Source organism: Gallus gallus, chromosome 1 (genome assembly GCF_016699485.2).
Source record: "Gallus gallus isolate bGalGal1 chromosome 1, bGalGal1.mat.broiler.GRCg7b, whole genome shotgun sequence".
NCBI lineage: Eukaryota > Metazoa > Chordata > Aves > Galliformes > Phasianidae > Gallus > Gallus gallus.
The window spans coordinates 176,632,505-176,648,812 of NC_052532.1; the positions used below are offsets into that span (position 1 = coordinate 176,632,505).

Genomic DNA, 16,308 nt, shown 5'->3' on the forward strand with positions numbered 1-16,308 from the left:
ATATATCATAGAATGGCCTGGGTTGAAAAGGACCACAATGATCATATAGTTTCAACCCCCCTGCTATGTGCAGGATTACCAACCACCAGACCAGGCTGCCCAAAGCCACATCCAGCCTGGCCTTGAATGCCTTCAGGGATGGGACATCAGCAACCTCTCTGGGCAACCTGTTCCAGTGTGTCTCCACCCTCTGTGTGGAAAAACATCCTCCTAATATCTGACCTAAACCTCCCCTGTCCCAGTTTAAAACCATTCCCCCTTGTCCTATCACTATCCACCCTTGTAAACAGCCATCTCCCCCTCCTGTTTATACGCTCCCTTCAAGTACTGGAAGGCCACAATGAGGTTTCCTCGGAGCTTTCCTTTTTCCAAGCTAAACAAGCCCAGTTCCCTCAACCTTTCTTCATAGGAGAGGTGCTTCCTATGAAGCATATGCTTTATCTTAGTGGCCCTCCTCTGGACCCATTTCAAGGCCATTGCATCTTTCTTATGCTGGTGGCCCCAGGCCTGGACACAGTACTCCAGATGGGGCCTCACAAGAGCTGAGTAGAGGGGCACAATCACCTCTTTTTCCCTGCTGGCCACCCCTTTTTTTTTTAATGCAGCGCAGAACACAGTTGGCCTTCTGGGCTGCAAGTGCACACCTCTGGCTGATGTCCAGCTTCTCATCCACCAGGACCCCCAAGTCCTTCTCTGCAGGGCTGCTCTCAAGGAGATCTTCGCCCAGTTTGTATAAATTCTTGGGATTGCGCCGGCCCAAGTGCAGCACTTGGCCATGTTTAACATTCTGTTTTCATGGGCCCACTTCTCCAGCCTGTCCAGGACCCTCTGGATGGCTTCCCTTCCCTCCAGTGTATCAACTGCACCTCTCAGCTTGGTGTCATCTGCAAACTTGCTGAGGGTGAATTAGTTTTTAATTACAGAATTAGTACTTCTGTGTTAGTGGGTTTGGTGGATGTCCCAGCTCTCTGCAACTTAAGCGAAGCATTTATCTTTGGCAATATAGTTGATTAATGCTGGCCTTTGACTTTGTTGTATTGATGTTCTGGAGCCAAGTTAAAGAACTACTACAATCAGGGGATTGATTTTTTTTTTTTTTTAATTTTATTTTATTTTTCAAGGGTTTTTTTGGCTGTGGTCTAAAAGATCATTCTCTTGAGTTGGGGGACAGCTACCACTGTGTGTATGTAATACTAAAACTGACTCTCCTGGTGTTCTGTCTAGCCCACAGCTGTACACATACAGGAGTTCCTCACTCTGCTGGCTGTATGTCACACTGTAGTTCCTGAGAGACAAGGAAATAAAATAATCTACCAGGCCTCCTCTCCAGGTTGGTTGCTGCTTTCTTTCTTTTTTTTTGGGGGGGGGGAGGGGGGGGGGGGGGGGGGGGGGGGGGGGGAGGGGAGGAAGGGGAGATGTAAGGAGTGGATGCATGGGGATGAAAGGAAGGTCCAGAAACTTCTGAAAAGATCATTAATTTTAGCAGCAAGATGGTCCTACATGATACTGGCAGTAGATCTGGCATCCTCTGTTATCAGTGCACACTGCTTTTAATGCCTTCTGCAAAACTGCTGTTAAGTCCCATTATGTTTTTGACAGGCTGAGCTTATCATCCCTTCTGTTTTTGAGCGGCCTCTTACTCATGTCTCTCTACAGAGTTGAAAAGCATGAGTGCAATTTATTTTTCTTTATCTAGTAGATGCTGACACAGGACCCAGTGCGATACAGAGCAGAGTCTTGGCTGTATTTGGATATGCTCTTCACCCATTTTGTCCTTTCACGAAGCACAGTAGTACTGACAGAGCTACGTAGGGCCAACATTCAGAATAGCAAGACCGTGTTCCCCATCACAGAATTACAGAATGGCTTGAGTTGGAAGGAACCTTACAGCACATCCCGTTCAAACCCTTAGATGCATGTTGTAAGAAAATAGAGTAACTCAGCTTTGATCTTGTTTTCTGAACAGGTATTTTCCCTTTTTCACGAACAAGAAAACTATGACTCCTCCGCAACAGTAGAGCTTAATGCTTCAGTAATTGCAGAGTGTTTTATACAGACAATATGAAATTTGTCTAGCTGATCTCACATGGCCTTTCAAGGAGTAAAATGTGAATATTCTTTTGAATGTGCAGTGCTACTCTGGCAGTTGTACAGACGTGGAAGCTTGAATAGATGGGAAGGGAAGCTTCTGTTTTGGCACCATATCTTGCTTAGATGTGAGCTTTGTACTTTCTTTTCTCTGCATATCACATCAAATTTAATCTTTTATTTTATTGGCAGATGAAGGGGCTTTAGTGAAAGGAGCAAAAAAGCTTGGTTATGTCTTCACAGGAAGGACTCCACATTCAGTTATCATTGATGCGGTAGGTAGACCTGCATGGCACAGTGTGCCAAACTCATGTAGAGAATGTATGTTACTTGTTTGGTTCTTACTTATAAGGCCTTTAGTAAGCTAGGTACAAAAGACTTTTGTTGATTGTGAAGAGTTGACTTAGTCTATTTTGTATGCAAAGTCCTTCATTCTTCTCAGTGGAATGAGCAGTAGGGAGTTGGAAGCTCATGTGAAATTATGGCAGTTGTGCCTGAAGAACAGTTCACTTAACCTGAGAAGCATTAAGTAGCACACGTGCATAAGGAAGTCATAGAATCAAAGTTGAGAAATACCAGTAAAATCACCACCATGTCCACTAAACCATGTCCCTCACTGCTACATCTCCTCTTTCCTTGAAAGGTGTGTCTAGCGCATTTCTGACTGTTGTATTTAGTAGTTACTCTACTTCTAAACGTTGAAGTCCTTGTATTGTAACATTTTTTTTCTTCCAAGTTAGATAATCTTCTGAATAAATTTTATCTTCCCTGCAATCTCTGCATGTGTACTAACAGATAATGTTTGACATGGGCAGTCTCAAACTCACGGAGCCACATTCTGACTATAAGTTGCAGTTTGTGCTGATGTGGCTCCAGATATGTACAGGTGCAGCTGAGATAAGAACTTTCTCTGGAATACCTAGTAGGTGCTTACTAAGAATCATGGATATACTTTTTTCTTCTCTGTGCATTCACTTTCAAGTTTTTGGTACAACTCCAAGCCAGGCACTTAAAACATCTGACAGTCTGGAACTTGTTTCCAACTTTTTAGTTCGCAGGAAACTAATGCTTAGATTAAGGGGAAGAGCTTAGGATGAGGCATGTATTCTAGAGCTTATCACCTCTGCAGGAAACAGAGGATGCTTATATATCTAACAGTAAGGTTTTTTTTTTTTTTTTTTTTTTAAGTCATATAAAAATAGTAAATGGAAGTGCCATGTCAAATGATCTTTGTTAAACAAGGCTCTGTATCACTTATACCAGGAGAGGGAGCTATTATCTCAGCTTATTTACATCAGGGTGATAAGCAAAAATGCTTCAACTAACTTGTATGTTAACACGTAGGAATATCATGCGATTTGTACTTAAAATAGTAAATATCTTTGTTTTTGTAGCTGGGAAAAGAAAAGACCTTTGAAATTCTTAATGTTCTGGAATTTTCCAGGTAAGTTTTCTCTAAAATATTTAATGCATGGTAGTGAAAAACATTTTTTATAAATGTAGATCTTGGATAGGTAGATTTATAGCTGATGCAGTAAAAAAAAGCTGAACCTCCTTAGTTTTTTTTCTTGCCCCTCCATCCCCATTTTTCCAGTAATGATCTAAAAGTGTTACTTAAAAATGGTGTCTGGTGGCAGCTGTTAGAGTGTGAGCTTGGAGATCTCCCAGCTACCCAAGCTCTCTTTTTACTGTGAAGTTGCTGCTCTGGGAGTTTTGCTCCATGCCTCACTTATATCCTGATGTATCCTTTGTCAAAGACGGTTTTGTCTGATGAGACATAGTAAGAGCTTGCTATTGTGGAAATGTTTCCCAAGCCTACAGAAAGGGGTTAGATCTGCCAGAGTAACTTTTAAGGAGAAGGATTTGAGACTTCACATTCTGCTGTGTTTGTACGTGTTTGTAAGAAAGGAAGGAGGACACTTCTGCTACTGGTTTCCATCTGCTTCTGAGTCCTGTTCTGGCTAAGGACAAGAATTACATGAAGTCATAGACAGCTTTGGGTTTGAAAAACCATTAAAGATCATCTAGTCCACACTCCCTGCCATGGGCAGAGACATCTTTAACTACTAGATCAGGTTGCTTAAAGATCCATCCAACCTGGCTTTCAATAATACATCCAACTATGCTTAAAGATAACTTTTGAATACAAAACTACAATTTCTTCAGGGTTCTCTTGAGAAGAGTTTATTTGTTTGCCTCTCACCTTTACAAACTGCATTTTTATTTCCAGTGTCTATTAGAAATGAGAGATGGATAAGTGAAATGTCAAAATGTATATGTTTAAAATAATTAAGTTAAAAAAATCCCTTACCTTAATACTCTTAAGCTGTTTACCTTTACTTTAAAAATATACATATACCAGACTTAGCTGTCTTGATGTGCAGCTCTCAGAGAATAAGGAGGCTAAAACCTGGTCTGGACTATGACTGCTTTCAGTGATATTTTTGCATGTTCTGCATTCTTTTGAGTTAAAAATTTAAATAACAGCCCCTATGTCAGTATTTGTTTCAATATGTTAGGAGAAATACACTTTCAGTCTTAATATTTCCATTTCTAGCCCAAATCCCCAGAACTATTGTCTTTGAGCTATAATAAAAAAGATGAGAGTAAACGACCCCTCTTTGTTCAAGAGAATTGTTATGCCATCTTGCTTTTTTCCGAGTTCTTACTCGCATTTGGCTGCAAGTACAGGTGTTTTGATCAAGTGTTTGCCCACGGGAACCATGGGGCTGAAGCTGGAAACGTGCAATTTAATATTTCTCCTTGCTTTCTAGGACTGTGAGGTCTTAAGTTACTACTCTTCCATCTCACCTGATCCTTGATACACTAAGCACAACTGAGAATTCACTGGCTAGAGCAGGGCTTCCGCTTCATCAATATAAATAACGAAAACAAATGTTTTTCTTTCAATAGTAACAGGAAGAGAATGTCTGTGATTGTTCGAACTCCAGCAGGACAACTACGTCTCTACTGCAAAGGAGCTGTGAGTATTTATACCACTTCAACGAAGAGCTAATACTACCAGTTATTGTTTCAACAGCTGTGACTGATGCTGGCACTTCATGTCTCATACATAATACCAGTTGGCTTTTTGTTTAGGACCAAGTGATTTAGGAGGTCTGTAATTCCTTCTTTGACTTCTTTTGCAGGCAAGTTGTTAGGCTATTTACTATCCAACTGGAATCCTGAAACTAATAGGAACAGTACCCTCAACTTAAGCAAAGGCTGGATTTCACCCAGCCATGCAACAGCAATTCAGGAGCTAGACAAAATGCTGCTGTCTAAAGCTGTAATACTAACTTTTGCTTTCAAGTGGTTGGCTCTTGATCTGGCTCTCTCACATCTCTGCACCTGCTGTTATTTGTCATCATGACTTGCACCAAGTTATGTTTCTGTCTTTGCTGATGGGCAATAACTTAACAAAATACAAAGGCTGTAAAAACAGCATTGTCCACAGCCATAGTGTTCTGATTTCAGTGGAAAATCATGGAGGTGACTTTTTGCAACTGGGAAAACTATTTCTAACTTCTGGTAAGGATTGGGTTTACTTCATACATAGGCTTAGGTGCACAGAGCTCTGCTTCACTTTAACTCCTCTGATATGGTGAAGATGGTGCTAGCTTGAAGCTAATGTGGTGGGAATGAATTAGCCTGCTTTTGCTACGTGGTACTTCGAAGTTGTGTGCATAGTAACTCCTCACTGATTTACACCTGTTTGTGTTCAATCACTGCTATTACTGTGCCTCTCTTAACAGTTTCTGGTAGATTGGCAGTAAAAAGGATGGAAAACAGGAGTAAAAAACTTCTTACTGTCTTTGATTTGAGCAGGATCAGATGTCCGATATGCTAATTACCTCACCCCTTTTGCTCCAATATGGTGTTCCATTTTATATGTTCTGCTGCATCCACTGCTCATCTAATGTTTCTGTTCTACATGAAATCTGCCAGGTTCTGATGGAAGCATCTTATCCTGATGCTTAGGTCATAAATTTCTTGTTTAATATGACCCTATCCAGTGGTGGTTGTAGGCCTACATGCTTAGTTTGCTTTTGAGTATGTATTTAAGGACATTTAGGGTTTGCATATTTTGCTTAACTTAGCAACTCAATCTGGTAATCACATGATAAAACCCAGAGATGAGACAGATAGGTGATACTGCTGCATTTTGATTACTTCTTTTATTCATGTACTTAAGTAATTCAATTGCCATTTGATTTAGTGTTAAAGAAGGAGCCGCGGGAGGAAGGTTTTTCTACCTTCTGTTCTTAAACATCAATGGGAATCTTTCTAGAAAGGATTGCAAGAAGGCTACAATGAGTACTAAATAAGTCAACATACTTACATACCCTGAAAACTAGTACGTTTGCTTGATTCAGAAAGGAGCGTTCTGTAATGTTTGAGAGGGGATTACATGATGGAAAATTCCCTATTATTTAAAGTGGATAGAGGCAGAGTGTACTTCTGTGCCTGTTATGTGAAGTGGGTGCACTATGATCTCTGCCACTGGGCACAGCTCAGATGATTATTCAAACCAGTGTCTCTATAACCTGAATGCATTACATTAAAAATCTTGGGTTCTGATGTAAGCAAGTCCAGTCAGGTAACTTCACTTGAGCTGGTAAATACTCACATGCAAACTTCGTATGTAGACTTACTCTACTGTAATGAATTTGCTTTTAATAGGATAATGTAATTTTTGAGAGGCTTTCGAAAGATTCCCAGTATATGGAGCAAACACTGTGCCATCTTGAGTACTTCGCTACAGAAGGTAAGAGAAGCAGCACGTCAAAAGAATCCAATTTATTAGATTATTTCCTGCATTATCTGAGCTTTCTAGTGCCAAATAAGATGGTTGTATATTCAAAATAGGCATGCAGCAGCAGATTAGAAACTTTTAAGATAACTAGACCTAAGGAAATTTGTGCCCTACTTCTGCTTCTGTGCAATTTTGGTACAGAAATGGAATTTGGAAGAAGTTGAAACTCTGTATTTGTGATTAAATGAAGGGACATGAATTATATTTTCTAATTTAATTGGAGTAACTGGTATTTTTACCACTGTAAAAAGTTGGATGACAAAGTCCCTGGCTTTATGAAGCAGACTGATAACATGAACATACTGAGATGCCTGGAGGACACAAGATGATCTGAGGTGGTCTCAAGGCCTTTGACTGATGTAGCACCTCTGTTCACAGGAAAGTGCTTGGCTTTGTTCCCTTTTCTGCAGTAGGATAAAATATTGGCATTAACTCTAGATTACAATACTGAAAATTAGAGAGACGCTTGTACCCATTAGGCTCTCTTGATTTGCACCAGCATTAGTAACCTATATGAGCCAGATACTTGTTTAGCATTTGTGGAAACAAATGCATTAAAAATGTACAGGAAACCAGAATTCACCAGTTTGCAGTAAGAACTCCTGGGTTAGAATTCAGTGTTCATTAGGGCATTTTGCAGATACTCAATCACTGCATATACTAACATTGCACTGTATTCTGTTTTGTAGGTCTCAGGACTTTGTGCATTGCTTATGCCGATCTGTCAGAAAACTCTTACAGAGAGTGGCTGAATGTCTATAATGAAGCCAGTATACTTTTGAAAGACAGAACTCAGAAGTTGGAAGAATGCTATGAGATCATTGAGAAAGTAAGACATTTTTTTTGAGGGTCGAATGCAGATTGCTTTTTTCATGCAGTTTGGGCTCTATACAGTATAACAAATAGTTCTTTTCAGTTTCAGAAGAATGGAATTGTATTCTTAATTGAAAACCTGTGTAAAGTTAATCTAACTCGATGGCAGAACTGATACAGGCAGTGTGTTGCATCAAGTTCCCACTTGATAATGTGTGAAGAGAAGCTGCTGCTTTTTTGTAGGGCAGTCACAGCTGAGGTTTTCTGAAGGATGTTTCAGACACTACAGGTATTACCATGTGCTCGGTGTGGCCTGTAGCTCAAAAACTGCTCCTTTCATGTGAATTATTGAACTAATAATTCTGAAAGTTTAAAGCAGGTATGAGAGAAAGTTTTAACTAATCGCACATCTGATGAAACGCTAAGATGTCAACACTAGGGGCCAGTGTTCAGTATTTGCTGGTCTATCTGCTTTCTGAAATGCAGATAGTCAGCTCACTTCACCTACTCTTGTTCATGCTCTCTCCCCCTTGCTCTGGGTATTTCACTGATTTTTGTTTAGTGGTTTATTTTAAACACTTGTTGAACTTAAATTGCTTTTGTTAATATTCGAGGTGCAATTCAAATTCCAGAGGCCTCTTCGTTGGTTATTTGAGTTACCTGGGACAGAATAGGGGTCACCTGCTGTCTGCACTGCTTGTCTAAGTCTGTAGAAAAGCACCTGTTATTGGCAGCGAGAACCAGGCTTAGCAAGGTCAGACCTGCTGCTGCCAATTCAGTGCCTCATGAAGGCACATAACTGTTAACCTAACTTACTTTCCTTAATTCTGTCACTAGGATGGGAACTGACTTTAATGGAGTAAGAGAAACACTCCAGCAACTCATGAAGCGGTAGCTGAAGATTAGGTCTTGCTTTTCAAACTAATATCCAATGTATCATCTTCTGTTGGCTGGTCAGTACCAGTGTCGTTATTTAAGTGTTGATTTTGAAGGTTTATGTAGCTTTCTGCCTTCCTGCACTTAGCTTTTATATTTCACTGATTTTACTGGTGAAAAATTATCATGGGTGTTCAACCCATTAATATTGGGTGTTAAACCCAAATAATTAACATGGGGTTGATTCTCTAACTTGAAGATGTTTTCTCAATCCTTAAAACATTTTTTGCCATCTACCTTCTGCCTCCTTTCATAATTGAACATCTTGAAAAATGGGCAGCCATGAGTGGGGTTTTGGAGTTTTGAACTTTGTAGCGCCATATTGGAAGGAAAAAAATTGCCTGTATTCCTTTCATGTTAGCTTACTTGCTGGTCAGGGAGTGAGCAAAAGGAATTGCATTAGAAACTTAGATTTTTCTCAGAGCTGTGTTTCCCTGGTTAATTCTCTGGTATAAAGAATTTTAGTTTTTTCTAGATAATAGACTGAGATTTAGTATAAAATAACTGTTTTAACATGCCAACTTTGCATTTAAGGGGTTTAAAGAAGAGCGGGAGTGGTACTTTAAGTCTGACTGAGGTCACTGGATCATAGTACAAGTGTGTGTGTGTGGATACAAACTTCAGCTGTCTTTTTGGGTACCTATAAATTGGCCAAGAGGGCTTCAACAGCTGTAATAGTAACTCCTTGCTCAGGCAGCTTGGCTATTCCCAGCACAGTGGTTTAATGTGTAATCATTGAACAGGTATGTTTGAGAACATAAGGCAAGTTACAGCTACATACTTGCTCTGTGTTTGTTATGTTCAAATGTTGCTTGTATTAATAGGGCTGATGTTTTACCAAAACTCAAAATGGGTTTTAAAGAAAATGGCTTATAGGAGTTCATGCTACTGCCTTTACCTACTGAACATCTCTTAACAAAACTTTCTTGTTGTCAGGGCTTACATTACTTAATGTCTGGTTACACGCCTGTATGGATAACAGCTTCTCCTTCAATTATTTATACATGCATAGATAAATACAATCAAGAACTGCTGTAATGTTCTTCATCTGTTTTTGCTAATTAAAAAAAAAAAAATTAGTCCTTGCAAACATGAGAAGTTGTTACACTCTCTGCTCAGTTCCTGAAATGGGGCATATAACTAAACTCAATTTATATCCATTTCTTTTAAATTGAACATTTTTGCATGTCTAAGCAATCATTAAAAATATTTCTAATGCTAAAATTGGATAACTGGATTATGCCTTTTGACAAGGTGTATTTCTTTGGTATTTTTGTCTGCCTGACTTTTTTTTCCTGTAATGTTGCCAAATCTCTTCAAGCAATCACTCTACAATTGCATATGAATATAGCTTATTCTGTAGTATTAAGTGGCCGTGTGAGACATTCTTTTCTGGCACACATCTGTATTAGACTACAGATGCTTGCATTGATTAATGTCCATACCACTTCTATTACATAGATGTAGTGATTATATCCATAAATAGTTGGAATAATTTTTGCTTTGATTGTATCTAGTTTGTGTGCACATTTTACAGCAGGGAAGTTAGTTTCAATGATGTGATGCCAGGTGACTTTTGTTTTGTGAGCTTAAGAAACATAATCTGTGGCCACTCATCATGCTGCTACAGTGATTACTGAATATTGTAGTGTATATGTTCATCCACAGGATAGCTTTGGAGTTGTGTAACTTCAATTAATTGCTCTTGAAATTCTGCCAACTTTCTGATCATAAACACTGGTTCCATTCTATACATCCTGAAATGTGATTTGTGTGCTGGGGAAGTAGAAGAGGCACACCAAAAACCTGCTGCAGTATGTATCGCTTGTCAAAAAGCTGTATTAGCAATGAGGCACATGTTTTGTGCCTCATGTTTTTAATTCCCTGTTTTTAGAGTATTCCAAACAGAGATTTATCCTAAGAAACCAATCCCTCAAATTCTTTCTTTCAGGATTTACTGCTTCTTGGAGCTACAGCCATTGAAGACCGCCTGCAAGCAGGTGTTCCTGAAACAATAGCCACATTAATGAAGGCAGAAATTAAGATATGGATTCTGACAGGGGACAAACAGGAAACAGCTCTCAACATAGGTATTCCTTTTGGTTATATAAAATTTGTCTAAGGTGTAGCAGGTTGCATAGTAGATGTGATGTGTGGGTTTTTAAAACAAAACCAGGCCTGACTTGTACTCATAGACCAGCTCCTTGGTAGCTGACAGGCTTGTGGAAGCCTTTACTTTGGAGAATTGTGAGTTTTGGGATAAAAGTTCTTGCAAGTTTTGTTTGTGAAAGTAGGTGGATGCTTGAATAACAAAGTACTCATGCTGTCACTTTGATGCATCTGCTAGTCAAGTATATCATAATTGTAGCCTTGATAGAAAACTGTTGCTCTTGAATATATGGATAATTTAATATGGATTATTTGTCAAGGCACAAGATGGGTATTCTTATGTCTCAAACTTATTGATGCATCTTAGCTTACAGAATACTGTTGGTAATTTAAAACCCACTCCACATGAACAGTTACATTTCAGGTACTGTATGCAATCTTGGGAGTAGAAGTATTTTCAGTTCCTCACAGTGTGTGGCAATGATGCTTATAGTCTCCTGCTTGCTTTATGGATATGCTTACGTACTTAGGTTGTCTTCAACTCTTGGCAGCCACCCCAGGGAGATGAAATGCTTTGCTCTTCCAGTTTGCTCTTTATTCTTTGGTCTTCAGAGTTTGCATGTTTGACTGTTATCTTTTAATTGCGTTATTGACTTCTTTAAAGAGTAATGTTCTACCTTGCTGTGGGGTGGTTGCATGCCTTCCACTCAGTTGTGTGCCAGTTTTGCAGACTGTGTGTGTTCACAATGGGTTTTAATACTGATCAGACATTACAACTTAGTATAGGAAATAGGAGGTCTGGTTTCAGAAATGTCTTCAAGCATGACATACAGTCTGCTTTCTGTTTTTAGCTGCTGAAGCTGTTGTTAGCCAATCTCTGCAAAGAACTTTAGAAGGCTTTGCAGTGGTCTTCTGGCATCATAATTCTCTTGAAACAATCTGCAGAATCTGAATCTCCTTTGCCTTTCAGTGACTCTATTACTCTGAAATCTGTTACAGACTTCTCCTCAGCACCATCCTGGTAGGCTCCCAGGAAATCTAAACTGATGCATTCTAGCCAATAACTTATGCTATACTGGTTTTACATATGAAAGGCCCTAAAATCTTTTTCAGTAGCCATAAGCTGGGAGTCACCCACAATGTCTGTACGTGTCTCCATTTCACTTACCTTGACTGTCTTCACATTATAGTGTGTGTGTAACCTGAAAGTCATGAAGCCACAGATCCATATGTACAGCCGCTTTCTGTTTTCCTTACCTTTCTCAGGCCTCTCCTGGAATAATTCTGTCATTTTTCAGTTAGGGAAATGGAAGCAATGCCAGTGAGCTTGTCTGTGTCCCACAGCGAAGCTGGAGCAGGGCATACGTGCCCTCTGTAAACACGGAGGATAAGTGTTCTTGCCTCAGATGTATTCTGTATGCCTGCAGTGTGAGTGTGCCTGTGGGCTATGATCTTGAACTCTGGTTCAAGCAGTTTTTCTCCCAGGATACTTGAAGGGAAACAAGTCCCAGAAGCACTTGATTCATCTGCTCCATGGTCTTTTAGTCAGACTTTTAAGTTTAAGACCCAGACAGCAATTCACAGGTGTCGATTGACATTTTATATCTGGCTTTGAGCCAGCAGTTGATCAAGTCAAAAGCATTGACAAAAATATGCCCTGCTCTCAGAGAGCCTGTTTTTGTTTGTCTTGTTAGTTCTGCCAGAAATAACTATTATAAAACTTCCTATATAAAATAGGACTACAAAATTCCCATGTAACTTTATGATTTCCAGATTTTGTTTTCTATTAATGCTAGACTTCAGCATCTTCATAGTCCTAAACATGTGCATTATGCATAGATCTCCTATAAAACATTCGGCTTAACTTACACCCTTCTATTCTAAGCTTGATCTCACTCCTGTTTAATGTGATGACAGTGCACAAAATGGTTTCTTCTGACTCTCTGACTTTTAAGTCAGACCAAGTTAGTGTTTTCCGGAGTTTTTTCTCTAGCTCCAGTTGTCAAGTGCCATCTTGCTAGATTTGAAAAACTTAAAATGAAGCAAAGAGCAGCAGTTTGGAAAATACAGCTTGCTGTTGCAGCTGCTATTCCAATCAAATGCTCCTAGAAAATGCATTTGGATTAGTTATACTGAATTTGTAACAGCCTGCTGCGTGAGGCTATTGCTGTTCTCTGGGGAAAGAATAACCCTGGCATGGAGGGAAATGATTAAGTTTGTAATATCCTCCTTTTCTCCCCAGTAAAAATAAGGAAGTAGTTCTTCAGCCTGGGACTAACTCTCAAAAATGACAAACTCTAAACTGACTTCCCAAGTCAGTGTTTTGTCTGTTTTTACCTGTTGTGACTTCGTTTCTCAATTCTGTGCTACTCCCTTTTCACATTTTCACTGGTGTAGGCTGTCTGCAAAGCTTTCGTGTTGCACGTTGCATTTCACTAGCATATATTTCATCTTTCCCAACGGTTTCCATGTCATTCTCTATCCTTCTGTAAAGCAGAAAGTAAACCTTGAGTTATTAATACAGTTAAGATGATAACGTTTCTGTTAGGCTGCAGCTGATAGTCATATTCTACACAGCTGTGAAAAATGGAATAGAAACAAAACTTCTACAGGTAATCATATGTAGTGTCTGAAAGTGACTGTATGATGCAATTATGCCTTCCCCAAAGAAAGATGAGGGATTTTCTTGACAGAAGTCATTGATGCAGGTATGTCAGCCCTGAATTATACCTAGAAAACTAGCCCAATTATAAAAAATACTGTAGCCTGAAGAAATGATTTGCATTGCAGTTCACGAACCTGTATGACCTTCCTTAGGAACCAAAAATCGCAAAACCAAAAACAAATCCATGCCTCAATTTTCTCTTGCTGATGGGAGATACAAAGAGAGACTTAATCTTTTTATACTGACTGTGGTTCTACTCGCAGTGGTTCCCCTTAGGAACATTACTCTTATGTTGTAGTAGTATACTGCTTCATTTAAGACATGTAAATGGACAAAAAAAAATCCCACAACGTTTTTGTAGGCCTCATTTCACAACCATTATTTCTTGAACTTTCTCTGGTTCATTTTGATGCAAAAGTATGGTAGAACTGCAACATAGTTTGATTGTATTTTCTTTTCTTGCATGACCTAGCTCAGCAATGAAGCATATGGTTAATGTTTCAGTAGACAAATAGACCGGTGCTTTATGAAGCCACATGACAGTGCCATTTGGAAGAGAACTTGCACATGCTTTGAAAATGCAGGAGAGTCAGTCTGAAACTTTTGATTTGCTTATTTTCATTAACAGTGATGGAATTACTCTGTTTATTCTGTTAGTTCCATGTATGTATATCCTGGATGTCTCATCAGCTCATGTCAGTGACAATCACATGACGGAAGAACTGCCGGGTCAATGTTATTAAGCAGTCCTGCAATCTTTAGCTCTTACTATTACAAGAATAAGGGATTTTTCTGCTTTCAGTAAATTTTTTTTAATTTGAATCATGGTGTCCTGCTGAATGTGTTGAACTGCCTTCTGAGTGCTGCTCTGCACTGTGATGTGCTGTTTGTTGGCTCCCCAGTCCCACATGAAGAACAGTTTAGTACAATTTCTTGATGCCTGTAGGAGCTGGTAGAGGCTCTCTGAGTATCATCTGAACTGTGTTTTTTGATGAAACTCAGTATCACCTTCCACACTAAACCCCCACAGCACATGCTGAGCCTAAGTGGAGCGTGATGCAGTGATGTGTGCTGATTCAGAGTGTGCGCTTCCAGATGTATGATGTAGCTGCAACTGACTTCATATCCGTTCCTGTAGTGTGCTGAAGGTCATTCAGCTTTCATAAGGATAAATGAAGTTTATGTATAGGAATGATTACTTTTACTGTAGAGATATAGCATATCTCTAATGAATGTTGTATTCTCTTTGGTTAAGCGGTGTATTTGGAATTGCAGATAAAATGGAGTCTCCATTGCTAATAAACTTGTCAAGCTGGAGTGTGGCCTTAACCTTCCAGTAGCCTGCCTGGTGGGAGTCACTGCTCAGATGTAAATCCCAATCTGACATATAGAACTTCCTTTTAAGATTGAGTTCAACTGTAATACTTCTCTAAAAATCTAATTCTTGTTTCATTTCTTTTGCAGGGTACTCTTGCAGACTCATTTCACAGAGCATGTCTCTCATCCTGGTCAATGAAGATTCCCTAGATGTGAGTAACTAAGTAAATTCCAGTGTAATTCCTGACTGAATGAATGAGGTATTACTCAGAAAACAAGAAGTTGATGGGCTTTCTCACTTTGATTCCTTTCACTTGGCTTTAGGGGTAGCAGATTAAACAACTCATTTTAGGAGACCACTAATGATCACATCTCAAGCATGCTAAAATGGTTGTGTTGTACAAAATGAGTTTCTGTAGTCTCTGATCACAAGCTGTACAAATCAAACTAAAGTCTCAGAACAAGGAACTAATTAAATCCATGCATTTGATTTTACTGTAAACTGGTGAAACCTGCAGTATGCCTTCAGGAGTGTGGTTAGGCTCTGCTACGTGTATAGGAGTAAGATGTTTGAAGAAGGGAAAAAGAAGTTGGGGAAAAAAAAAACAACCCAAAACAGTTTCAGCACAAGAAGCTATCTTCAGTATTGCTTGGAATGGCTCCAACCAAACCTATATCTTAGTAAACTATCTTGTGAGCTCACCTGAGTGCACCTTCTGAGACTTGAAAATTAGATAAGCAAGTGATATCCATGTTCCTTAGGTATGTTTAATAAATAAATAGAAAGAATTCAGAAAATAAAAATAATACACTTGATCTTCTGGAGGAGATTCATATACATTTTTCTAGTTTGCCTGTTTCAATGTCAGTGTCAGCACTTGATATCACTTGAAAATCTGATTGTTATTAAACGTATTTGTAGGACAGGACAAAAGATCTATATTTAACAGAATCTGATACTTGCATTTAGAATTTGTAGTTCATCCTGCCTGACACAATGGGTGATGCAAAGCTTGTATCCCTGCATACCAAAGGAGTTAATGGATATCTGGAAGTCTGATGACAGAAAAAAAAACAGCTGAGAAGCGGTGTTTTTCTAGTTGCATCTACATGATTTAGTTAACAGTAGCCTTGACAGTGATTTCAGGTCAGACTCAAGTTTTTTGAAAGCATTTGTGGCCTCTCATGCTCTAGTGTTCTAACTCACCAGATCTCAGGACTTCCAGGTGGAGTCCATGGGGAGAAGGACTGCCTCCAGGGGAAGAAAGGCTGCAGTACTAGTTTCGATACAGCATGATGCACCCTGGTGGAAGCTGTCTCTTCCTGAATTTGAGCAATGAAGACTGTTACTTCTGCAGCAGAAATTAATAGTCTTCTGTGTTTCTGCATGGTTAAAGTTGTTTAAACAATTCTACTTGGATGAGGAAACTGCTTTTCTTTTCTCAATTATTATTGCATTAGATGTGCCGAGATGGGAGTGTGTACATTTGGTTTCAATCAAATATCTTGCTGAAGACTCCCATCTGTTCAGACAAACTTATCCCACTTTTCCACTTCTGTATGG

The 16,308-nt window shown here is 39.3% G+C and overlaps 1 protein-coding gene across 3 annotated transcripts in view; it reads left to right on the forward strand.

The window, feature by feature from the left end:
* Nucleotides 1-16,308, forward strand: part of ATP8A2 (ATPase phospholipid transporting 8A2) — a 315,266-nt gene that overhangs the window by 76,389 nt on the left and 222,569 nt on the right. For all 3 annotated transcript variants that reach the window (XM_025146849.3, XM_004938791.5, XM_025146850.2), the window contains 8 exons: nucleotides 1,225-1,330; nucleotides 2,281-2,363; nucleotides 3,483-3,532; nucleotides 5,002-5,071; nucleotides 6,772-6,856; nucleotides 7,594-7,733; nucleotides 10,605-10,743; nucleotides 14,892-14,956. In XM_025146849.3, the coding sequence (XP_025002617.2) occupies nucleotides 1,225-1,330; nucleotides 2,281-2,363; nucleotides 3,483-3,532; nucleotides 5,002-5,071; nucleotides 6,772-6,856; nucleotides 7,594-7,733; nucleotides 10,605-10,743; nucleotides 14,892-14,956 (738 nt within the window). The remainder of the gene's footprint in view (nucleotides 1-1,224; nucleotides 1,331-2,280; nucleotides 2,364-3,482; nucleotides 3,533-5,001; nucleotides 5,072-6,771; nucleotides 6,857-7,593; nucleotides 7,734-10,604; nucleotides 10,744-14,891; nucleotides 14,957-16,308) is intronic.